Here is a 27,798-nt window from a genome sequence, read left to right as displayed (position 1 = left end):
TTAATGAAAATTATGAATTATTTCTTTTATAAAATCATATTAAAGTTATAATTTCAAGATATTAGAATAATAAAGCAGATAATATCAATACTAATTGATAGGTTTCCCCCCTTTTGACATTTTTTTTCATTGTTTATGTTGTTATAAAGGAAAATATTTAAAAGAAAAACACCTATCAAAGACTATGAGGACTCTAAATCAAACATAATTTTTTAAAAAAGTACTTACCGTTGCTGGGGAGGCCCGAGTTGTGTGTGTCACAGAATGGCCAGAATTTTCCATTGAATTGCCAATCAGATAGGTTCCTCCAGAGCTGCTAATGAGTTGTCCTCCTGTAACACCCATCTGAATCCCTCCAGTGCCCACCATACTATGAGATGAGACCACTGTAGTCACCTGTGCAGAACTTCCTTGGGTATCAAAATAATTCCCTCCAGTGTTTTGGCTATACATCTGGGTTTCTGTGTAAGGATAAGTTGTTGTTCGGCTTTGGAAAGAGAAAGAAAAACAAGGTATTTACTGTCTTGTTTACTATATTCTTTACTATCTTTATTGAGAATAGGCATATCCACACATTTATATGGATCTCTATCTCACTGTCTCTCTTTGTCTTCTGTCTTTATATCTTTTTAGCTTGACCTCTAGATAAAGGCTATTACTATGTTTTTTATTCTGACACATAATTTTTTAAAATTGCCATTGAGATAGGCATCTAGAGAAGGTACAAAGTCTAAATAAATCCTAGTCCCTGCTCTCACAGATCTTCGAGTCTAGTATGACAAAAACACATTTACAACCACAAGTTTTGTTTCTCTTCCCACTTAGAAACTACACTATATTTTAAATACAAAAATGGTACTAGGTCTCTAACCAAAACAAGTACTTTTAGCCTAATGAAGTCTAAAATTGGACATTCAATAATAAATGCATAAACATAATGTTTGAAATTCTGAAAACACCATCTATTTGTATATTATACAGATGTGTCCTTTTATCACCCAAAGAGAGAGTAAGTGATGGCTTGTACAGAAATTGTTACTGTATTGCCTGAAAGTGGGGAGAGGGAAAAGGAACTCCATATGTCTATCTTCTTTAGTGATAAGAATGAAGTGAGAATTTTAAGTATAACATATATCATACTTCTCATAAGTAATCCTTCTCTGGAAACGTTAAAAAAATCAGATAACATATTTTTCTTCCATTAAACAAAAGAATGTTTACTTTACAAGGCTTTTTAAAATTCATGGCTATCAAAAATGAAAAGTGGTACCATTTGTGATCATTTAATTATATTGAATCAAAGCATGGTTAATAGAAAGAACATTGGACAAATGATTAAAAATTGGTTCGAAGACTCAGACACACTACTCATTCAATTTTGGGCTTTCTGCAAGTTATTTTTATCTTTCTGGGCCTCAGTTTCCTTATCAAAAATATGAAAGGGTTGTCCTATGTATTTCTAAAATTTTTTGGTTCTACAATTTTATCATTTTATGCATAGTAAGGGTTAGACTATTTAGAGAAATACCAATGTATGGAAGAGATTATTCTTATTCTAATAAGCTACACAGGTATGAATCAAGTAAATAAGGAAAGTATTTAAGTTCTGGGACCTAACTAGTGCTCCTTAGGATTCAGATACTCTTATTAGTTTATAGAGAGAAGTTTGACTCCTGAATACCTCCTTCCTGTCCCCTAGATAAGGCTGGGCAATTTTCAGGAAATCAATTTTACAGTGACTTTTATTTAGGAATGAGCAATTTTGAATTTTTAAGATGTTGCAAATAGCAGGTACATAAACAGAAAGGGCTTTTAAACACTGGAATGGGTGATAGAAAGAGATGGCACAACCATCTATTACAAAGTGTTTTAAAAAAGAAATTCTCATTAAACTATTATGTATAGTCCTATCCAGAGCCAAAAGCATGGATTAGATGGCTCTCTCAGGTACTGTAAATATAGTTAAACTTGAATGCATGTTATAGTATTACAAAGCTCGGCCTAAACATTTAACATTCACCCTGGGCCACATCATGTACTTTTTTTGTTTCTATACTTTTGTTTTAGGTAAAGTTCCAAAACAAGCTTCTCTAGAACCAGAACTCTTCCCATATATTTCTATCAAGAGGGATCATTCCTTGTTTTGAACTCTTGTTTTCACACCTATTTTATGTAGTTACTTTCAGTCTCTTACATTCAGATACATTATAAATTTTTGTATTCTTATTCTATCTTGTCAGCTAGGTATTAATAAATTCCTTGGTGGGGAAGGAGGGGTTGAGAGAAGCAGGAAGGAAATATTCCATTTATCTACATTTCCAACAATATTTCACACATATTGAATGTGCTTGAAAAATGCTTGTTGAATCAAAGAATTTGCTAATGATTGTGAAATCCTGTATCAGCTAGCCCTTGATGATTATATTTCTTTTACATGTTATTTCTTATACAAAATTTTCTGCAGAAATGTTCAAATTATATGTTTTAAAAACAGTTGTTTTAGAGAATGACTCAGTTTCTGGCATTCTGAGTAGAAACTAACACTATTTTTGAACCTTACTGTAAGGAATAACAAAATATCTAAAATCTGTAACATTTCAAAGATTTGGCTTTGCTCATTTTAAGTTTCTCCTTTAATGGTTTACTTTAGGGGGAAAGCCTTTCTGTTCTACATCTACAGGAAAGAACCCATAGACTCGACATAATTTTCTCTCCACATCACTATTATTAGATTCCATGTAAACATTAGGATGCTCTAGGTCATGATGTCACTGGTTCTCTTTGAAATTCAGCTTTTGAGCTGTTTTTATCCCAACATGCTTTACCATATACCTTGGGGGGGTGGGATATCCTGATTTTGCTCAGAATACTTACTCATTATTATATGTTATTGACTTAATTTTAATTATATGATTTTAGGATTAAGACCATCTCTTATGAGCTCCCTCATCTTTTGTACCTTAGAACTTCTCAGCAACATTGCAGTTTTCTTCCTTCTGATAAAAGGGATTCCTCTTCTCCACTAAGGTGAATCCTTCTAACTATACCATTCTCTTCTACCTCTCCTCCATACTCAATCATTCCTTCTTCTTGCCCCCCCCCATTCCCAACTCTCTCTCATACCACTATTTGCTTACTGACATACTTAGAGATGTGTTAGGATAAGATTGGAGTTCCTGTTCTTAAAATAACAATACCCTTCCCTACATCTGTCTACCCCAATATAGTTATCAACTTCAACAAATCAAATGACTTTTTCTTAATTGTGATCTCCCTTGACTTTTCTACACTGTTGTGCTGTTGATTCTATCTTTCTTTTGAATGCAAACATTCCTTTCTTGGCTTTAGATTTGTAACTATTCCTGGGATCCTCAGATTTTTCTAATTACTCCTCTATAGAGTTAATCTTTTTGCCATCCTATAAGTTGGGTATTCCATATAGATCTTCTCTCAGTCTTCTTTCTTTTCTCTCTACAATCTTATCTTTAGTAATATAATTTACTCCCATGAATTGAACAATTACTACCATATAGAAGATTTCCAAATCTATGCTATTCTTGGTCTTTCTTCTGAATTCCATAAGTATATCTTCAATGAGGAAGACCCCCAGTTTTCCATACTCCACAGATTCAAAATTAGACTTATATTTCCACCCAAATTTGCTTATCATCGTAATTAATATCACTGTCAAGTAAAATACTAATTACACAGTTTCCATATTCAAAGGGCTTGATGTTATAGCCAACTCTTTCTACTCTCTCTCCTCTAATTTACTAAGCTCTGTCAATTCCACTTGCATATCATCCCTTGTATCCATCCAATTCTTGCTAGTTACTGATACTACACCAGGACAGGCTAGGTTGCCATCTAGTTGGCTTATAGTATTAGCTTCTTATCAGTTCTTCCCACCTCAATTTATCCCATTTTCCAATCTACCCTTCTACATTTTTTGCTAATCTTTTTTTATGCATAGATTTGGTCTTAAAAATCCCCTACACAAAAATATTCAGTAGTTTCCTATTGTCATCTAGCAAAAATTTGCCCGACATATAAGGCCCTCCATAATTTGATGGCACATGATCTCTTTAACTTTATGCTTCTCTAGGCATAAAGAAATTGCTAAAATAGATTATATTGGAGTTGTTTAAATTTCATGCCACATTTCTTCTAATTTGGAATTAATTTTGTTCTTTTCTCTTTTAAGTCAACAGTCTGATTTACACAGACAACTAGCTGATTCAGAAAAGAATCCCATGATGGTAAATAGTGATTTTTAGTCTATTAAGATATATTTAATTTCATTTTAAAATGCTACCTGACCTCCTTACCATGTTTAATGTATCCCAATTCTATTTAAAACCAATCTATCAAACTTCTTTAAATATTTCTCTAAGAACAACTTATGACCCATCTTTCCATTTAGCTGCAACTTACTTTTTATTTAGGATTATTTATAGTGAGAACATCAATATCTATATGTTCCTCCACTCATCGGTTACTGGACAAAAATCTCACATTTGAGAGTAGCAATAGCTGTTAATATTTATAGATAGTCTAAGAATTGTGATCTGCCATTGAGAAGAAGTGAGATGTGAGAGATTTTGCATTTTTCTTTGCTTTATGAGTTATAATGGCTAAAGAAATCATCTCATAGTGGTCAGGTTACTTGGTGATGGAAGTAAAGAACCTTACAACACTTAGACTGATCTATAGAAAACTTTTGTTAACACAACCATACAGTGGTATTCTTCACTTCAAATAAAATAAAACATCAAAAAAAACCCCTCAAAACTAATACTGTCATAGAATGCAGTATCCACACAGTATCCAGAATAAGTAAGTTGATGGTCTCTCTGTACTCTGTTTTTTTAAGACCACTTCTTTAGAATGATTTTGCAAGATCTTTCCCATTGAGGTTCCCCCTAAAGACCTATAAAATAATGGAAGAGAGTAATTCTTTCAGATGTGTATAACTCAGTTATTTTTAACTTCATGATTACTGATTCTTTTCAAGCAATTCTTTGGATTATGGGACAAATATCAAATGAGTTAGAAAATATAATTGTAATTTAAATAACTTTGTAGCTACTGCAATGACTAGCTGTATTTTACTCTATAGGTAAACATTTATTGAATGGATAATTAACTGAATACATATATGAACTTATAATTCATGAAACAATGTATCTCAAAAATTTAGCTTTAAACTATTTTCATGGACTTCTTTTCTCAAATATTGTATAGCAGTTTGGGCCATGTTTGGATATTCCTAGAAAGAATTTCACAAAAATTCAAGAGGAACACCACATTGGACAACCTTAAATAAGTTGCATGGATGTACGTGTGTATATGTATATGTATATGTTTCTCTTTCTATATACATATACACATACACATGATATATATGTGTATGTATGCATATATGTGTGTGTGTGTGTGTGTGTGTGTGTATATGTGTTTTAGCACTCTATTCATTAGGAACTCAAGAACTTTATTCAGCCTGTTATATATCTGCTATCCTTCTAAATGCTCCAAGGCAAATAGTGGATAATGACCAGTAAAAGGCATATTTGTTTTATGAAATACACTAAATAGGGAAACAAGACCTTTCCACTAAATCTTTTATTATAATCAATACCTAAACTGCATAAATTATTCATATAAAGAACAACCATAAAACTGGTTAAGATTACTAATGTAGTAATATACCCTAATTTAAATGAAAAAGATACAATTGTTTCTGCAATCTTTTACCTTAATTGCAACCACAGCAATATGGCGTGAGAAAAATAATCAAACAAATATTTATCAGAGCCTATTATGGTTAAAGGGCAATGTTTGATATTCTTGAAGGTATACTTTTTTGATAAGTTTGATGCTCGTTTTGACATTTTGGATCAAACATTCCATTATTTGATACTATTTCTCAAATAGAAAAGCTAAAGCATTTATTGAACTATCATTTTTTTACCCAGTGTAGATAAATATACATATGTGATCCTTCTGTTATATCTTCTATAAAAATGCATATATATTAAATGCAAGGGAAGAAAACAGTAACTAAACTCTTTCTCAATGTAGTAGTTACTGATTGAAATTTATTTCTACTCACAAAAAGTCAGGCAGTCATAGTTATGATTCCCTCAATAACCATAACTTGGCTCCCTTTACTCACATGTAGTACTTTTATTGCTGAATATGGTGATTATTCTCATGCCTTTATATATGTGTATATTTGGAGTGGGAATCATAACTTTAAATTTCTTGTCTTTAGCAGGTATAAATTCTCAGAGGTAACTTGCAACTCCTACTATTGCTTTTCATTTAATTCCTTAGTTCTTAAAAAAGGAAATAGAAAGAAAAAAACCATTAAAATTACATTTAACACATTTGTGAAGAGAAAAATATACTATTCTCGTAAACTATGGTGTACATGGGTGGCATAAAGAGTCTAAAGAAAATTGCATATGTACAGATAATTAGAAGAAGACTTTTGCTTTTAATCTGTCACCTAGGTTAGTATGGTATGAGGGGAGATATATATATATATATCTATATATATATCTATATATATATATCTATGTTCTTACAGCAGAAGGCTGGAATATAAGAATGGGCTTTAAATCCATGACATACATTTCAACAAAGTTGGATATAGCTTTGTCCTCAATAACAAAAGCATAACTAATATCCATTAGCCACCTTTGTGACTAGACAAGTTGCTAGGGGAAATAATGAAATTTAGAGAAGACATGGTTTCTGTCACTACAGAACTAACCATCTGGTAGAGTGAGAAAATACACCAGAATGAATAATGATAATGCACATTATGTGAGAAATATATATTTGAGAGGTATAAGACAAAGTGTTACTGTTAAGTTCTAACTTTGCAAAGTACATATTTGATTCAATATAATGAACATTGATTAAGCACCTACTATACATTATATTAGATACTGGTGATGACACAGAGATCAAACAAAATAAGATACTACTTTCATGGACTTTATGGTCTAGTAGAGAAATATAATCTAATTTAGGCCTTTCATTTTTGCTGATTTAGAAAATAGATTTTAGGTAAATTTTAATGTGGATCTATTGTAGATTATGAAGCAGAAAATTGTCATGAAGAAAGTAATGTTTAGGTAGTGATGATATATGGGGTGGATTGGGAAGGAGTGAAAATGAAGGCAAAGACACTAATTTGTAGACATAAGAGATAAATTAAGAGATCTCTACTGCCTCATTGAACTACCTTTAGATAGTGAAATTATCTATTCCTTTTTTATAGAGAAAAAAAATAGGTTGAAACAAAATTAAACAAGTTGCCTTAAGTTATTTATGTATCCAGTTAAGTGACAAAGTGAAGATTGCAACCTAGACCTTTGGACTCCAATGATATGACATAGTACCACCACAAATATTAGAGGAGTTTAGAGTCAGATATGTTGCACTTATTCTACACCCCTTGGATGGAGATAAATATTGCTTTTACACAAAGACATATGCAATTATTCATACTTTGGGTTAAATAGACAAGGTTAAATAACAGTCCCAACTACTTCATCTGGGACTATGGTAGACAGGAAATAGTTATGTAAAAAATACCCCTTTGGTCTGAAATGTTCTGTCAAGTAACTGCTTTAATGTTTTAGGAAATTATTTGGATATCAAAATAAGGTTATTATTATTACATAGCCAACTTTTTTTTCTGTCCTATGATCATTTTTACAAGTGATGTGATTGTTGCAAAGTCTATCCTGCCAACTTACACACAGCAGTTATATGAATTATTTGATCATGTCTTAATACCAAATAAAAACCATTTGCATATAATTTGTTGGTGAGTACATCAGAAAGAATAATTTGTTTCAAATTCTTTGGGACTTTAACTTAGGTACAGGAAATTGAAGTTACAGCAGTCTCCAAATTAGCTTTTACTCTCTTATCCCTACCTGTCTCAGTTGCTTTCCTTTTGAAACCAATTCCTATAGTATTTAATTACATGGTTACGTTGTTGCCCTTGCTTAGAATCTTCACCCCCCACCTCATTGTCTCTAACATTCTTCCCTAGCCAACAGTATTTTAAAGTTCAGTTTAAGTACTAACTTTAAGGAAAACTCTTCATACAGAATCTAAATAGCATCAATTTATCTCTTCTCTGAAATACAACTGCATTTTTTTTTGTTTATATCACCTACTTAGCCTTTTATAATGTATCCATCTTAGATATTTTTCCACACGGGATAATATTGGAAAGGGATTTTTGTGTCTTTCACTGCACTTTTTAGGAGCACTTTGCATGAATTAGAGCCAAGGAAAGGTGATGTAGCATTATGAGAGCTATACCTCTGACACTTGGTCAGAGATTTGGCTTTGGAAGGCTTATACACAAGGTCATGAAGGGGATGTGAGTTTGTGACTAATGTCAATGGAAGTTATTCCATTCTCTCAGGTGCTTCATACATAAAATGGAAATAATATTTGTGCTTCATTTTTCACAATGTTATGATAACCTAAGTGCATTGCAAATTGCTAAGTGCTACTTGTAAGGCTAAGCACTAGGCCAGGAAGGCCTGGCTTAAAATTTAGCCTCAGAAATTTACTAGCTGTATGACTTCAGGTTAAGTCACTTAATCCTGTTTGTCTCGGTTTCTCATCTATAAAATAGCTGGAGAAGGAAATGGCAAACCAGTCCAGTATCTTTGCCAAAAAAATTTCCCAAATGATCACAAAGGTTTGGACACAACTGAAGAACAACAATCAACAAAGCACAACAAAACAAAACAAAAAATACCATAAATGTCCTTGGAGGAATCAATTAGTCACTGCTGTCAAAAACACAAGTGGAGACAAATGTCTGAAAACATAGGTAGGCTAGATTTTGAACAGATATATAGTCCCTTACCAACACTACACTACACTACACATACAAACACATATATATAAGAGAGATAGATAGATGGATGCATAGATAGATAGTCACTTACAAGTGAAGCTTCATCAGCTTAGTAGGCCCTGCAAGAGTTTAAGATACACTAGCCTAATCCTCAAAAATTTAAGGCTACTTCTTCTATGCTATGTATCAGCTATAAATTTTAATGGAGGGCTTTTAAAGTAATTCCTAAATATATACAGAATACAAAGAAGGATGAGAATGAAAAAGTTAGTGGAAAACAGAATCTATATTTTAAAAGTTATTTCTTAGTTTAAAATATATCACTAAAAGTTCTCTACTCTTTCATTCCAGTACATACTTCAACTAGGTTATAGGGTTAAATGGGCCTTCTAATTTTTCAAAATACTTTCTAATTTACTTTACTATAATAAGCTCAAAAATCCTCGGAAGTGTAGGCAGGCAGTTTTCATCCTTATTTTGCAGGTAAGAAAATGTGTCAACATAGAACCTAAATTTCCAGTTCCAATTATAAATATTAAAATATCTTGATGAAAAACACAAAAATAATATATTTTTGTTTTCCTCTCCCAGAAATCCAATTTTAGTGTCATTATGAGGCATTGAAGCTATGCTAGATTCTCAAAGGTTATTCTAAAAGTCTATAACTTCTGTCATGTTCTATTAGTCTATACATTTTTTGAGTAAAGTCTTGATGATACCATTTGATGAACAGACCAATTAAGTATGAAGAGGCTCATATCTGGGATCATTAGCTGATAATTTTTTTGACTATAAAAACTCATGAAAAAAAATCATCCTAAATCCCATGTGTCTCTTTTTAAAAATTATTTCTATACTCAGAGGAGTGGAATGGTAGAAAAGAATGCCAATGATGTTGAGAAGCACACAGATTTAGAGACTCTATAAATAAAACTGTTGGTATTCTAAATGTGAAACCATTATCTAATGACCAACAAATTTACATCCTGTTCAAAGAACTTAACTACAACAATCTTGATATTCTTGCAATCAATAAAACCAAATGACAAAAGGAACTTGTAGCTAAATAGAAGGATGGCTCACTGATAAAAGCAAATGAATTTACTTTATTATTTATTCAACGGTAATAAGAAAACTCACTAGATATTTGGTTATCTCATCTTGAAGTAATGACTTATATGTAAAAGGGACATTATGAAGATAACTGGCATATATATCTATATATCAACATTTGTTATAGAAAAAGAAGAGTTAGACAAATTTTATGAAGAATTATGAAGATTTGTACATTCTAAATCAAATCAACATATTTTGATAGAGGTAGCTTTAAGACAAAAGTATACAGAAAAGGAGGCCAAAAATAATGTAGGAAAATATGATAAAGGTTCATGCCTAGAGCACAGATACTTTCCTCAACAAAAGAACCAGAATTATAGAACAATGCAAGGAACAATATATCATAAAAGTAAAACTGAGTTTGCCTGAAGCAAGAAATGATTTATTATTATCAAGAATCTGATGTCACAAATGGCTTATGTATATGATCAAACTATTGCCCAGAATCAAGATCAAATCCTAAATAAATTAAAAATCATCATTTTATATGAAATTATTTGTCAATTTATATGAAATTGACAAGTGGAAAAGCTAAGACAGTTTTTGACCTTAAGGAGTTCCCACTCTAAATGGAAACATAACAATCATAGGAGAATAGTTACCAGGGATAGTAAGTGAGTGAAGCTATACATTGTTAGTTATTCTCACAAGGTCTCTCTAAAAAACTTTGGAACTGATTGTAAGACATGGGAAACACTGGCACAGGACCATTCACAGCATGTGCTCATTAAAGAAGATGGTGTATTCTATGAGCAGAATTGCAGTAGCTCAAAAGAAACATGAAATGGGCAAATTTAGAAACATCTCCACTCCAAATGTTCCCATGGACTACTTATGCTGACTTGGGATAGAGCCTTCTCAGCATGATCATCTATAACTGGACACACTATATGTCTTGACACCAACATAGTGATATAATTTTGGTCTTCTTTAAGAATGAAAGACAACAAAAAACTGAACCAGTTACTTACTTAGTCAATAAACATTTATTAAATTCTTACTATGTGACAGGCATTTCACAAAGCACTAGGGATATAAAAACAAACCAACCCAGTCTTTGTCCTCAAAGAGCACATATTGTAATGCAAAAATAACATGTAAGTAACTAAATGTAAATATTCACAGTGGATTAAGGTAATTCTAAAAGGAAGAACACTACTGGAGGGATGTGGAAAAGTTTCCTGCAGAAAGTGACATTTAAACTGAATCCTGTTAAAGTGATCAGGGAAACAAAGAAATGGATGAGAAGGGGTAGAATAGTCCAGGTTTGGAGGATAGAGAGTAGAAAACCAAGGAGACAGAATATGGAATATTGTGTTTAAGGAACTGTGAGAACATCATTGTAGCTAAATCATACTGTGTGAGAAAGGGAGTAAATTTGAAGAAGGCTGGAAAGATGCAATGTGGTCAGTTTATCATAAATCTTAAATGACCAAGAGGACTTAATGTTTGATTTTGGAGGGAATAGAAAGCCATGAAATTTACTGAGAAGGTGATGATCAACTATGAAAGACTTGGTTCTTTTCAGCGGTTCAGTGTTTCAAGGAAATCCCAATAAACTCTGAATAGAAAATGCCATCTTCATCCAGAGATAGAATTACAGTGAATGAATGTAAATAAATACCTATGATGTTCACTTTTTTCTTTTTCCTCTTTTCTTCTCTCGTGGTTTTCCCCTTTTCTGATTTTTCCCTCCCAACATGATTCATGATCAGAGAAATGAAAATTAAGACAACTCTGAGATACCACTACATACCTCTCAAATTGGCTAAGATGACAGGAAAAGATAATGACAAATGTTGGAGGGGATATAGGAAAAATGAGACACTGATAACATTGTTGGTGGAGTTGTGAATATATCCAGCCATTCTGGAGAGTAATTTGGAACTATGCTCAAAAAGTTATCCAACTGTGCACACCCTTTGACCCAGCAGTGTTTCTACTGCGATTATATCCCAAAGAGATCTTAAAAGAGGAAAAGGGACCCACATGTGCAAAAATGTTTGTGGCAGCCCTTTTTGTAGTGGCAAGAAACTGGAAACTGTATGGATGCCCATCAATTGGAGAATGGCTGAATAAATTATGGTATATGAATGTTAGGGAACATTATTGTTCTGTAAGAAATGACCAGCAGGACAATTTCCAAAAGGCCTGGAGAGACTTACATGAACTGATGCTGAGTGAAATAAGCAGAACCAGGAGATCATTATACAGGGCAATAACAAGACTATACAATGATCAATTCTGATGGACGTGGCTCTCTTCAACAATGAGATGATTCAAATCAGTTCCACCTGTTCAGTAATGAACAAAGCCATCTACAAGGAAAGAGAAGACTGTGGCAACTGAGTGTGGACCACAACATAGCCTTCACATTCTCTCTGTTGTTGTTTGCTTGCATTTTGTTTTCTTTCTCATTTTCTTCCTTCTTGATCTGATTTTTCTTGTGAAGCAAAATAATTGTACATATATGTACACATATGTTGTATTTAACATATAATTTAAGATATTTAACATGATTATATGCCAGCTAGGGAAGGGGGTGGAGGGGAAGGAAGGGAACATTTGGAACAAAAGGTTTTGCAAGTGTCAATGTTGAAAAATTGCCCATGCATAATTTTGTAAATAAAAAGCTTTAATAAAAAAATGAAAAAATAAAAATAAAAAATTAATCTAGCTCTCTATATAAAACTAGAAAAATAATAAAAAGTAACAATAAATAGATAAATTGGTACATATAAGGGATATAGAGAACAGATGAAAGGTAATAGTTAAAAGTTTTGCTTATAATTTTTGTTGAACTTTTAAAATTTTATTTAAAAATCAAAATTGGACTTTAAAAAACAAATTTACTAAGAAGAAGGCTGTTGGAACACACGGGAGCTACTGGACAGTGGCTGTTGGAGATCCAACCCAGAGTGGATCTCCTCTTGTGAGAGGATGATACAAGGAAACTGAGAGGCAGTTGCTGTTCTCTGACCTCTCTGATTAAAAGGCTGTTGTGTTGTCTGACTTCTCTTCTCTTCCCTCTTCCTCCAATTTATCTCATGCCCAGTCCGCAACGCCTGTGTCAACAAAGGCTGCCTTGCAATTCCTTCAAATGTTATGATCCACAGCTGTGGAGCTCTCAGAAAATCGACCTGTCCCTTAACAGGAGGTTGACATGATCAGATCTACAGCTTTAGAAAAATCAGTGGCAGATGGAATAGAAGAAGGAGAATGACCAGTTAGATCTCTCAAGATAAAAGGACCATTTAGAAACCTATTGCAGTAGTTCATATGAGAGGTGATATGGAGTTGAATTAGAATTATTACAATAAGAATGGAGAGGAGGGATATAATTAATAGAATGGATGGATGTTTGTGTTGGAAAGGAGAAAGGCTACCACTTTATTTGATATCAGAGTGAAGAGACTGGAGGGAAATGTTTGAATGATTTGAGAAGAGAATGAATGAAAAAGCATTTTTAAGGCAAAGGAAGAAGAGAAAAAAGAGCATCTCTTATCAAACTGTCTCAGTTTTGTTACTGAAATGTGTGGCAAAATCCTGGGAGGAGAGAATGGAAGGAAGGAGTGAAATGAAAGGTGTGAGGAAAAAAATCATCAAATCTGGAGAAATGAGATTGTAAATCAATCAGAGAAATAGTATGCTTACCTATAATGAGGGCTCAGTTGAGATTATGTAATATAAATTTGTAGTAGGCCCAGTAAAAATACTTTTGATAAGGGGAGTAGATTTACATATTTCTTTCCAGAAGCAAGGACAGTGTTGATTTGACAGTCATTTTAGGACAGAAGAGTAGGTACTGACCTTTGGATAGCAACAATTACAGCTAGGGAGAAAGGAATAAAATAAAACATGGCTTTGTCTGTAGGCCTATTGAATCACCTACTTATCAAAAATGCTAGACCCAGTGCAGAAGTCTCAGAGATGAAGGATTGAAAATTGTGGGGCTTGATTTCTAATCTAGGCCAAAAGATAACTAGTGACCTATCAAGATATCTTCTATCAAATTTTGAGTTAGGTTTAAATAACTGATCCTTTACTTACTATTATAGGTATATAAATAACTGGAATGTAAGGTGCTGAGAATATTCTTTTGTGGACTATTCATTTTTTAAAAATCTTGATCAGACCAAAAAAACCTTAAATTCCAATAAGGAGTCTTGATGCATATATTAAGATAATTTGAGATCCCTTGATAGATGTCATTCCAGAATTAATCATTCAATGGATCTCTAATTATTGATGTCAAACATACAAGGAGATACTTGCTTCTCAAAAGTATTTTTGCCATCATGGAAAATGTCCTGCATGGAATCTAAATGGACATAAATATCTTCCCAATGCTTCTGTCATGGAAAGTTATTGTATTGATTTTATCAAGCTTCAGAATAATACAGGGCATTTTCAAAGCAATCCATGAGCACTCAAAAAAAAGTCCATGAGGAGAGAAGAGGGAAAATACATGGATGAAATAATTTTAAAAAGATAAATGTTTAGTGCTCACTTTGGCAGCCTACATACTAAAACTGAAATGATACAGAGAAGATTAGCATGACTCCTATGCAAGGATGACACACAAATTCATGAAGCATTTCATATTTTTTCATTGGATAATAGGACATAAAAGGAAGATGACAAATATTGGAGGAGATGTAGGAAAAATGATACATTAAAGCATTGTTGGTAGAATTGGGAAATAACCATTTTGCAGAGTACTTTGGAATTATACCCAAAGGGTTGTAATAACATGCAAACCCTTTGATCTAGCAAAACCTGTATTCCAAAAGAAATAAAAACAAAGAAGAAAAGTATTGGAATCTTTACAAATTGTTAAGTCATTAAGTTGATAGAGACAATAATTATCTAATTTAGCATGGTTCAGTATCATTGATCTGATCTTACAAGGAGATGTTTTGGGCCAGAACCTGAAACAAGGTACTAAGTAGAACTAATTGATACAATGCTTGTGTTCACACCTTTACTCATTGGAGTTCACACGTTTGGGAGATTTCAGGGTTTAATATGAGATATCCGAATTCACACCTCCCTTGACGCTCTTAGAAGCTCTTAGGGCCAGAGAGCACTATGGGAGAAAACTCATAATCCCACTCTCTGATATATAAAAAGAAAGCAGAGGCCTAGTCAAGAGAATTCAGCTGAATTAGATTGGAGAGGAGCAGGGAGATTGAGAGCCAGAAGCCCTTTCGCGGAGGCAAGATAGATTCAACTTGGTGCTGGCTTTGGAGGCTGAAGAAAGCAGAGGCGAAGCAAAGGACAAAGCTGCAAGAGCTCTTAGAACCAAGCAGAGAGAACTAACCGGGCTATTTTGGAAGGAGAAAATGCAGCTGGCTGCATTTTGGGTGATTATTACTCTTAACTGAAACTAAGGCTGCCTCCAGGAAAACTTCCCTGAGAAACCTGCTCTCCCCCAGAGAGAACTATTATTTTAAAAGAAGAAAATCACCACAGAAAATGACACACATACATATATATGAGTGTACACACACACACACACACACACACACACACATATATACACGCAAAAAATGTATACCAGTTCTTTTCTGGGGTAAAGAAAAATTATAAACTGAGGGGATGCCCATCAACTGGGCAATGGTTGGAATAAATTTGGTGATGTGATGTAAATATGATGAAATACTACTGTGCTATATAAGAAATGATGGACAGGATGCTTTCAGAAAAATCTGGAAAGATGAGCAGATGCAAAGTGAAATTACATATAAAAATAATAGCAATATTGTTATATGATTAGTTGTGAATGACATAACTATTCTTAACAATACAATAATCCAAGACAATTCTGAAAGAATTAAAATTAAAAATGCTATCCATACTTAGAGAAAGAACTAATGGTGTTTGAAAGCAGATCGAAGCATACTTAAAAAAAAAAAAAACCTTTAATTTTTCTAGAGGGTTTTTTTTTTTTTGGTCTGTTTTTTTAAACACATGACTATTAGGGAAATATTTTGCAAAATTACACATGTATAACCTATATTCGATTGCATTCTCAATCGTGGCATGGGGAAGGAGAGAAAGGGAGAAAATTTTGGAATTCAGAGTTTTAAAAAGTGAATGTGAAAAATTATTTTTACATGTAACTGGGAAAACACAAAATATGAAAAAAATGAAAAAGAAAAAAAGTCTATTGTTTATATAATTAGATAGAAAAGTAGTCCATGAGTTAGAATATTCAGTAAAGATAGTTATGAAAGATTCTAAAGGTGAATTAGACTCAGAACTGAAGTAAATGAATGGCCTGTATTATATCCGGAAAACTACAATCTTAATTTTAATTGCTGCTGACTTGCTTTTTCATCACCAAAACCCATCTTTTTAATGAAAATGGGTTTCCAGTGATGCTATGTGGTAATCAGTATCATACAAACTGAAGAGTTAAACTAAACCGAAGAGCTAACTAAAATTTCAAGTAATTAAAAAGGCAACCGAGAGGCTTATGATGTTCAGGAAGGCTTAATTAAATCTCCAATTGTTTTTCTTTCATTCTCAAAGAGGATCATGACAACAAGGAGGTGATACCATGATATGCAAGTGATTGAATTTAAGTGAGAAAGGCTGGGCAAGGTCTCCTGCCTCACTTTCCCTTCTAGAGCCATCTGGGTCCAGTGGCAAGATATAGATCAAGATGATTACTAACTATATTTAAGAATGGAAGTAATGAATATTAATCAAGAAAATGTATAATTAAAAAGGGGTGGCATGATCATGAATCACAAGAGTGAAATATGATAGATCCCCAAGTGCTCCCCTGTTCCCTAGGAAATGATAAAACCTCCCCAAAAAGTACTCCAGCACATGGGACAGATCCTCTTAAGAGGATCTGTGACAAAACATGGACAACAATTGCACAGGATAAGGAGATAAGAATATTTTGCTATCAGTACTAGTAGAGGGAACATTCATATCAATGAAATCAAGAATGTGGTAAATCACGAGGAAAACAAACCACATATTTAAGGTTACATGGGGCCATTCTGAACATGAATGCAACTGCATGTTTGAAAACTGTGGAATAAATTGATCTTAATATATAATTTTTTATTTCTTCTAACTGATAATAAAAATGTAGATAGATGATTTTCAGAAGAATTATTTAACTAAAATATTTTAAGTTCAAAAAACTGAACTATATGAGCTTTTATAAATATTCTATGGTTTTCAAAAGAATAATCTACTTAAATATAATTAACTTAAGTATAATGTGCAGTATAATCTTGGAAGCATATTTGTATTTATAATAGCATTTCTATTCTTTAAGAAGTGAAATTTAAGGCATTGATCATAATGTAGAAAACTCCGTTGAAATCACTGGCATTATAATAAGAGTTTGAGAAAAATACACATAAATTAGTGAAATGTATTTCTTTGAAATTGGTCTACTGGCTAAAATAAGCAACTTGATTTCAAAGTTCTAAATTTGATCAGGATCTAAGATCATAAAGTACTTATGTTGTGCCAATATTGTAAAAAGAATAAAATTCTATCTCTGATCCTATTGATAATAGCTATTGCACACAGGATAAAAACTACTAACAAACTTGACCTCCTTGGACCTCAGTTTCCTTGTCTATCAGATAAAGGAGATTGGATAACATGAATTTAAGATTCTTTGTAGCTTTAAAATTTTAACATTTTATATTATTCCACCAACATTTTGTCTCCATTTGCAAAGCGACAGCCAAAAGGATTCTTCCCAAATTGGAACAATCGTTTTGCATGCCTATTTGCAAAGAAACATATTTCTATACACAGATTTCACATATATGTAGTACACTAGGCTTTCTATAGATAATCACAGAAATAAATGAGGCAGTAGATTTGAAACAGTGAGTCTTATGGTTACTTAGATGTAAATAACAGAGTCATCATCATAAATGTTTTCTAACCATGTTTACAAAAGTCAATTCAACTGTAATTAGTGATACTACTTCATTATTTCCTCACAACTAAAGAATTTGAACAGTTCCTTTTCTCAAATGTCTTCACAGACTTTTGAAAGAAGAATGGAAAAGAAATAAATCTGTTGCACAGATATTGTCACCATTGTCATAATGACAAGGTAAAAATCATATAGAAATGGTTTCAGAATGCACTTCAAATTTATTTTTCTACAAATGACTTTGTTTGCAAACTTTATATCAATTATAGTTCAAATCTAACAATTAGAAGTAACGTAGAAATTTGTAATATACACTACTAGACGATATAATAATGGCATACTAAATTCTGGGAAATTTTTATACAAGTCAAATCACACCACAACAAATAAACCAATTTAAGCAAAAAAAAAAATCTTAAATGTGTTCTATGTTTCAGGCATTGTGTTGAATTAGAACAAAACCTAAACCACCTCTACATTCAAGTAGCTTACATCCTATTGGGGGGAACAACCATACCCATATATAGGAATGTGTGGGATTACATATATACAACAAAGTAATATGAGGATGTTATAATATAAGGCAATAGACACTGAAGAGATTAGAAAAGGTTTTATGTAGAAGATGCATTTGAGCAGTGTCTTAGAGGAAATTAGAGATTCAAAGAGTGAGAGGTGAAGTGGGATTATATAAAGTACAAACTAGTATAATGAGGCAGAAGAAAGAGATAGTGTGTCTTATACATAGTCTGCTACTGTAATACTCTCACAAAAAAGATGAGCAAAGAAGAAATTCAGTTTCCTACTCTTTTAGCAAAGAATTACCTTCTGCAAACACATTGAATAGTAGTATATTTTCAACTGTGATGTATACTCATTCAATTGATATGCGCTTACTGATTCAAATTTGTAAAACTGTTATGATGGCGTAATTGTCCATTTTAATAGGCAGAACAAGGTCAACACTGTCATAGCATCAATTTATAACAATTACACATTTTCCTAAGTGATGACACATTTCTGTGAATACTGTCATCACCTCTTGAATGAGATTCCATGCACTGCTGATGATATATATCACGGAGACTCCTACTGACATGAGCATTATTGAACTAGTATGAATTGAGCACCCACTGGTTGCACAGCACTTTGCTTGGAAATTCATAGCAGAGATCATATGCAGTTTCATATCCTCTAAAACATCAGCATCAAAAGGTATTTAATAGCATACAGAGGAGGAAATATGATTTAGTTTCTAGTTAGGGAATAGTCATTAGTTTGGCAATATTCCAGTGCTATGGATTAGAAAAATTTAGAATTCACTTTCCTAAGATAAAATCAAGGAAACAAAAATCCAAAATATAGAGGGTAAAATCAGAGTTGGGAGAAAAAATTAAATGTTCATAAATGCCACTATTATAATATTCAAAAAGTAAGCTAAAAATAAATGCAACAAACTCCATTTCCTTTATTTTATAATCTACTTAAACAGTAGAGAGGAAAACTCTCTGGACTAATTTTTATGCTCAAACTCATATCCTGACAGATATTTGTCACTAAGTGTAATTAACAACAGTGTGATATCCTATGTAGGAAAGTGATACTATTAACCCATATCAGTTAGTAGGGTACTTTGGATTGGCTGTCCAGTAATAGTGATGGATGTGAAGCCTGGAGTCTGTTTCATACTCAGCATTCACAAGATTTAGACTTACGTAGGACATAGAGTAGGTAGAAGTAATTTATTCTAGTCTTATTTTACAAATCAGCAAACTGAGGCCCAGAAAGGTAGTCACACTGGTAAGTTACAATTGGAAGAGTCAAGATTCAGACCCAGATTCTCTCATACTAGTACAATATTGCTTGTTATCATCTTAGTACCTTCCTGATTATTCATGCACACATTTGAGAGATGGCTAGTTAAGGTTATAATATATTATACAGCAGACTCAAAACATCTGGGTCAGATTAGGACTAAATTTATTTTATCTCTGGATTTACTAGCATGGTGTTCTCATCAAATGGATTAACCACAAAAATAAAGTAAGACATTTACTTTAAATACAATATTTCCTTTGACTAAGTCCTAAACTTTAAGCTTGATGAAATAGGCTTTATGCTCAGATCCCAGAGATGCTACATTAATATTTTGTGAGGTCCCCGCTATCACCACAGCAGATAAACTCTACAGAGAACTTTTCATATTCATTTAATTGGTCAGAATGGAAACAGCTGAATACCAAAAAAAGAATGTTTTCTTGATAAATTATAAAAACTATTAATTGCTAAGTGGGACAATAAAGTTTTTTCTTAATTACAGTTTTAACTTGGAAAGCCTCATTATACTTCAGGACAAACTATAGCAAGGCATTCTTTAAATCTGAAAGTTAACTCTCAAGTTGAACATGCTGGAGATATTGCTAAACAAATATCCTCAAAGAAGTCAATAGCAAAAACAAAAACAAAAACCAAAACCAAACCAAACAAAACAAAAGGTCTCATGTGCTCCAAAATATTTATAGCAATTTTTGTAGGAACAAAGAACTGGCAACAAAGTAGATGCTCATCAATCAAGAAATGGCTAAACAGATTGTGATTCAAGAATGTAATGGATTATCACTGCTGCTGCAAAAAATGGTGAATGTGACTGAATATAGAAATGCATGGAAATAACTTAAATGAACTGATGCAAAGTAAAGTATGCAGAATCAGGAGAAAAATATACACAATGCCCATAACAGTGTAAATGAAAAGAGTAACAATAAAGCAACTGAAACGGAATGTTGAAAGATTATAATGAGCTACTTTGGCCTAAAGAAGAAATACAAGAAAGTCTTTTTCCTACTTTTTTTTTTACACAAATGAGGGAAAATGGATGTGAAACACTACATACAATGTCAGATTTTTATAATGTACTGCTTAGTTTAGTTAAACTATTCTCCTTTCAAAATATCATTTTAAGGGATCATTCTCTAGAAAGGAGATCAAGGAAGATGATGCAGATTATGCAAAAACAAAATGTCAACAAAAATTTTATTTTGTAAAAGAATAGACTAGGGAAAAATAAAATCATACATGACCAAAAAGGTCAAAATGCTATATAAAATGTGAGGAAACAACATGCTAAGTATTCTTAATGTTTAGATGAAGTTTAAAATGTCTTATTTCTTATTAGAATGATGCAATAGAAAGTTATTTAGATTGAGTTTATATAGCAGACCATAATAGGTTCAAAGGATTTATGAGCTGGAAATAACATTAGAAATCATGCATTCCAATCTCCATGTTACAAATGAGAAAACTGTAGTACAGTTACTCTACCTCATTAGACAATAAGCTCATCATGAATAGGGAATCACTTATCGTTCATTGGATCTATTTCCCTTCAATACCTAGTACATTCCCTGGACTTAGTAAGTTTAATGAATACTTGATATGTGACCAATTGCTCAGGTTCACCACAAAGTAACAGAAGAGGATTTAGTATATCTATCTATCTATCTATCTATCTATCTATCTATCTATCTATCTATCATTACTACTATAAATGTAGTAATCTTTCCAGTATACCATACTACTCTCTGCTATTTTGTCTGTTCAAAACTTTCTCTTTTTATCTCAAGTCTCCAAAAAATTCTCACCAAAGGACTCTGTCTTACATTTTGCTGAGAAATCGCCAGATACTTTCTTTTCCTTTTTTCTGGTCTCAGAAAAAGAAAAGACCTGAAGCCAATTCCTCTGTTTGTATCTTGACTCCATCACTCTCTAGTCTGTACATAATTGTTTGCACAATGTCTCTTCTATTAGACTGTGAACTCCTTGAGAGAAAGGACTGTTTTTTGGCCTTTCTTTGTAGTCTCGGTAATGAACACAATGTCCAGCACATAGTAGGTATTTAATAAATGCTAACTGATTGACAATTGATTAACTAGTTTCCAAGAGTAAAAACTATTGCCCACATTTTATTTCCTCTGGGAAAGTGACACTTTCAATCATTCCCTCTCAGTACTAAATCTTTTATTTCTTTATCTACTAGCTCCTCCCCCTGCTACCTAATAAGAATGTATTTCGTTTAAAAAAAAATCTTGACTTAACTTTACCAATCTATCTGCTCAAGTAACATTTTATAACCACTGTACCTTTCTTAGACAAATAAGTCATATCTACTTGTTTCCATTTCTTTAAAACCCACTAATTCCTGAATCTCTTTGAATACCTTCGAACCCACCATTCATCAAATGTACTTTTTCTAAGATGACTAATATTCTTTTAAATTCTGAATCCAATGGCCATTTCTTCAGTTCATATCCTTCTTGATTTCTTTATAGTGTTTGATAATACTGGTCCCTTCTTTCTCCTTTAACTTGTTTCTTCCAACTTGGATATTTAAGACCCTGCTCTTGCTTCTCATAGTTGTCTAACCAATTCTTAGTATTTTTTGCTGAGTCATCATCTATCTCCCACCCCTGAATTGTAAATGTCCCTTAAGACACATCATCTTCTATTCTTTCTTTGCAGGCTTTCCCTTTTTATTGAGCTCATTAGAATCTATGGATTTAATTATAATCTCTAGATAGATAACTCCTGAATCTACACATTTAAACCTCATGTTTTTCCTGACCTCCAGTCCTGAATTCCCAATCAACTGTATGGCATTTCCTCCTTTATGATTCATATGTACATCAAATTCAACATTTCCAAAACAGAATTTATTATCTTTCTCCTCCTCCTAATCTCTGTTTGGCTTTTAAAGCCCTATTTTATAACCTCATCCCTTTCTCCTTTTCCAGCCTTACCTACACCTACTTTATGACCTAGTAACATTTGCCTCCTTGATACTTCTTGCATATACATCTAACTCCAAAAATTTTATCTAGGAAAATCTCATAGTTGTCTTCCATACTTAAAATGCTCTCCCTCCTCATCTCTGCCTACTAGTTTCCTTCCAGCCTCAGCTAAAACCCAACCTTCTAAGAAAAGCCTTTCCCAATCCTCCTTAATCTGAGTGACTTCTCCCTGATATTATTTCCAATTCATCCCATATCTATCCTGTTTATACATAATTGGTTTCACACTGTCTTCTTCACTAGATTGTGAGCCCCTAATGAGCAGGAAGTGTATTTTGCTTTTCGTTGTATCACTGGTACTTAGCACAATTTCTGACATATGGTTGGTGTATCACAAATACTAGTTTATTAAGTGATTGACCAAGTAATTGTTTTTTTCCTCCCACCTCACAGAGGTGCTTTCTAACCTCATTTCCAGCTTCTTCCCTCTTCCTTCCTCTCATGCTTCATACCATGATTCATATTTCACTGACAGAATAGGGAACACTCCCTCTGAGCTTCTTCTTTTTTCTTTCTCTTCATTTTAAAATACATTGATAGTATTTCCTATTCTAACTTGCTTAACTCTAAGGATGAAAAGGGGCTCTTTTCTTTACCAAGACAAATCCTTATGCATAACTGGTTGCACTCCAGTATTCTACATTAAATTGTGCCTAGAATTATCTTTCTTGGTCTCTAATCTTCAATTTCTCCTTATCTATTGTACCCTACCCTGCTGACCAAGTTCTTACCATTCTAAAAAATAGATTATATAATCCCCCTTGTCCTTGCTGTCAAATTCCTAGAAAAAACTATTCATACCCTTTCCTCAATCTTCATCTTCTCTACTCACTTTTTAAATCCTTTACAATTTGACTTTTGACCTCATCAATCAAATGAAACTGAATTCTCCTGTTATCAATATTCTCTTTAACAAGTTTTCATTGATTTCTTTTTTTTATATCACCTATATTTTTCTCAGTATTCTTCCCATTAGAGACCCAATATGTAACAAAGAATGTTTTTAAAAGAAAAAAAGAAAGAAAAAAACAATCAGTAAAACATCAATACATTGAAAAGAATAATGATCTCTAAACTGCCGAACCTGATGACTGTCTCAGTCCCAATCCTTCTCAGTTTCTCTGCGGCACTTGTTATTCTCTTTTCAGGATTTCATTTCATTATCTTTTCTTTTTCCTCTCCTAGCTAACTGTTCCTTCTAAGTCTCTTTTGTTAGTTCCAATTCCATATCATACCTCTAACTATGGAAGAAACTCAAGGTCCTGAGCTCTAGTCTTTTCTTTCTCTATTATTTTTCATATGGTAAGATGTATTGTGGATATTAATTTTCATGGGTTTAATGATTTCTATATGGATGATTCTCAAACACCTATATCTAACTAGTTTAAGCCCTTTTTCCCAAGATAGAGTTGTGCATCTCTCACTGCCTATTAAGATATTCAAATCAATCTCATCTCAGACTCAACAATCCCAAACTGAACTCATCATTTCCCCCATCCTCTTCCATCATCTTTCTAGTTACACAGAGTTGTAATCTTAGCATTATTCTTGATTTCTCATTATCTCTCATCTCAAATATCTAATTACAATAGCTTTCCTTGTTTTTCATTCATAACATTATAGTTCTCATTTCTGCAACTTTATATTGATGGTTTTCTGTGCAAGGGATATGATTGCACTCTGACTCTTAGAATCCCAGCTTTCCTTCAAGCCTTGGCTTAAACAAACTAATTCAAATAGAAACAAGATTACTTTCTCATACATAAGGATCCCTGAAGGTTTCATACTGTCTAAGTAAACCACTAGTCACATTATCTAATTCCTGTTGTATTATTTGGAGTGTGTTTTAAGTACTTTCCAATTATATTTTATTCTGGTTTGCAGTTTGAGATTTTTTGACATCTCTGATCTATATCAAGCTTTTTAGGTCCTTCAACCTGCTTGTGTTCTCCCTTTCAGTCCTCCTTTACCATATATTTATTTTCTATATCATTATTTATACATATACATATATAATCACACCAAGATATGTGTGCATATATATTCATTTATGGACTTTACTCCTTTACTAGGATTCTCCTTTACTAGGATGTGTGTGCATATATATTATTTATGGACTCTCCTTTACTAGGAGAATATAAGCTTCAGGGGGAGTGACTGTTTAACTTTTATTTTCTTTATTTCTAGTGTCTAGCACAAAGTGCTTAATGAATGCTTGCTGACTAATTGATAAGAAGCTCCCCCTCTCCTCCTGCCCCACCTCAACTTGACCCCTTCTCAGATTTCACCAGGATTTCTTTCTCCTCATCCCCCAATAGCCTTGCCAATAATTCCCTTTGATTTCCCCCCTTCTGCATGGATGATCTTTTTTCCCTCCATTCTTACTCTTGCTGGAAAGCCCAGTCCACCATTCCCAATACTTGTAGACCTGGGATCCTCTAAGCTACTAGTAGAGATGAGTAGGATATGGCCACTTCACTTAGATGAGAAAGGAATTGTCAATTAGAATTCTTCTAATAAGATGGAAGTTTCCTGGGCCTTAATAATTGCTCTTTAATACCTAAGAATAGTCATCTATTTTGATGATGCATTTTAAGAATCCCTGGGTCTTGTTATCTACTATATTGCTATGCTCTAAGAATTGGAGGACATTTCATTTACAACTGAACCCTCCTATTTGAAGAACAAGGAATGATTTATATTTCCATGTGTACACAAGACTTAGTATTATTCTTAGCTTTAAAATGCTCTTTCACTTATTTATTTAGGAATCACTTTAGTCACCCATAGCAAATTAGGTATCAAACTTGATTATTCATTCTCTTTTACAACCAATACCTGATGAATCACCCAGCTTCATCAATTCTATTACCCCATTTCTTGCTTCCATCTCCTTCTCTCCACATACCCATCCACTGCCCTTATTCAGGCCTTCATTATCTCTAGTATAGACGATAAATAATCCTCCTAATTTGTCTATCATTACCACAGATTAAAAAAAACTCAGATATTCCTGAAGTATAGGTTTGATCATCTCACTATCCTCACCAAGAAGTTTCAGTGACTCCCATTGACTCTAGGATAAAATACAAATGTCTATTTTGGGCATATGAATCTCTTTTTTACAAGCTGGATCCAACTTGTCTTTCTAGATTGATTTCACATTGGTGACATACATTAACTTCCCATAGGCTAACTTATTATATCCCTTAACTTCCAGGTTTTATACTTCTGCACAACCTATTCTCCATATCTGTTCTCCTTTCCTTAAAAGACTTAGGCCAAGTGCTTCCTCTTACCTAAGGCCCTTTTCTGATGCTTTCAGTTATTTGCTTTCCCTTTTCCCCAGTTATACCCCTAGGAATGGAAGCTTATTGAGGACAACTATTGTTTCAGTTTTTTCCTTTATAATCATCCTGCACCCAGAATAGTTCCTGGAAAACAATAGGTACTTCATAAGTGCTTTAGATACTTAGACCTTTTTTCCAACCACACTGATTCAAAAGGTTTCTGATTAATTTACTTACATTGCTCCATTTGTGTAGACTGTATCACTTCCTTCCACATATTGCACCTGAGCTGGGTAGACATGCTGTACCTGCTGCACAGTCTGTACTTGCTGTACCTGAAAAATAAATAGGAAGAACATTGTGCATTGTGGATATGAATGTATATTATTAGGTCTGTTCTAATGGTTGCTGAAAGATGCAATCATGTCATTAAAAATAAACCACTAGATAAGACAGTAATTTAAATTTAAGTTCTTAATTTTGGATAAGGGAGAGTGTTTACATTAAGGGTACATGAATTTTGTTACACATAAATGCACACACTTTAAAATGTTTGAGTTTATAATTTTGAAGGATTCGTGTTAATGACTTCAATTGAATAATTCTTTTAAAATGCTCATCTCTTCAATCAACTAAAAAAATCAGAATTTCAGATGTACATATAAAACTATATGATACATATGTACTGTTAACAGTACTTAGGAAAAAAGCATTCTTGCTGGTATGACTAATTGGTAAATAATATGAAAGTTTTTATTTCTGATGGTATTCACAGCTGTTAATCAGCATCAGCAGTGAAAAGAAATCACACAGAATGATCACACAAACCTATAATGATTTTAAATTATTGATTTTATAAATTAGAGTGTTATTTTTGACAGATGACCATGAAGTATCCACAGATAATCACAGTCCAATCTATGCTACCTTGACTACAATCTCCACGGGTACTGGATGATTAAGGGAAAACATTTAGTTAGCCACCATCTGAACTGTGAGCACTGTAAGTTATATTACAAGAGATAGTTTGATGAAAATAATATTAACCTCATAGAGTTATATAAAGGAAAACATGAAATGCTCTAACAATTCTCAGGTCCCACTTAGACTGCATAAACTATGCAAATTAAGTTAATTAGCATAAGAGCCCAATGGTACTGGCAAAGTTGAAAAAAATTGAAGGTTGTACAGATCATCATTAAACCAAAGACTTCTCTCCTTCACTGACAAGTATTTATGAGCCCACATAGAGTTTTACAGCACTTTCCTCAAAATTAACAGCTCCAGACTTTTAAGTAACAAAAACATTTTTGTACAAATGAAAAGAAACAAGATCACCAAAAGACTTTTTATATAAATCCTTTGCTATATTAGAAAAACATCGTCACATTGCATAAAGAATCAGACAAGACCAGACAATGAGTTATTGTTTGACTTCATACATATACGAAAATAAGCTTGTTGGAGGACATCTTTTTAAAATTTTTGTACTTATCTCTATTAAGTCAAATGGTTCTTGTAATCAATGAACAATTAGGACTGAGATCTAATAGATTTTATACCTCTCAGTAACAATTCCTCCATAGGTGGTGATAACATAGTCTGTCATACTGATATCATTTTAAAAATTTTCTATAAAGGGTATATCATATTGCTAACTATTGCTTTATTTCTTTAAAAAGTTATCTTTAAAGCTGTTGGAAGCTCTGTAGCTCAGATATC

At 32.9% G+C, this 27,798-nt stretch overlaps 1 protein-coding gene and 1 non-coding gene across 9 annotated transcripts in view; one reads left to right on the top strand and one right to left on the bottom strand.

The window, feature by feature from the left end:
• RFX3 (regulatory factor X3) overlaps window positions 1-27,798 on the bottom strand; it is a 330,544-nt gene that overhangs the window by 122,692 nt on the left and 180,054 nt on the right. For all 8 annotated transcript variants that reach the window (XR_007952236.1, XM_051987925.1, XM_051987943.1 and 5 more), the window contains exons 3-4: window positions 26,314-26,411; window positions 229-487 (exon numbers count right to left, since the gene is read on the bottom strand). Coding sequence is in view for 7 of the 8 variants with exons in the window: in XM_051987925.1 (XP_051843885.1) it covers window positions 229-487; window positions 26,314-26,411 (357 nt within the window). In the remaining variant the exon portion in view is untranslated. The remainder of the gene's footprint in view (window positions 1-228; window positions 488-26,313; window positions 26,412-27,798) is intronic.
• LOC127546003 (U6 spliceosomal RNA) lies at window positions 14,518-14,624 on the top strand. The gene has a single exon (XR_007949876.1). It is a non-coding gene; the product is annotated as a U6 spliceosomal RNA (small nuclear RNA).

This window comes from Antechinus flavipes, chromosome 1, assembly GCF_016432865.1.
Source record: "Antechinus flavipes isolate AdamAnt ecotype Samford, QLD, Australia chromosome 1, AdamAnt_v2, whole genome shotgun sequence".
Taxonomy (NCBI): domain Eukaryota; kingdom Metazoa; phylum Chordata; class Mammalia; order Dasyuromorphia; family Dasyuridae; genus Antechinus; species Antechinus flavipes.
Note: the sequence above shows the minus strand (reverse complement) of the source record. Positions and strands in the feature narration are given on the sequence as shown.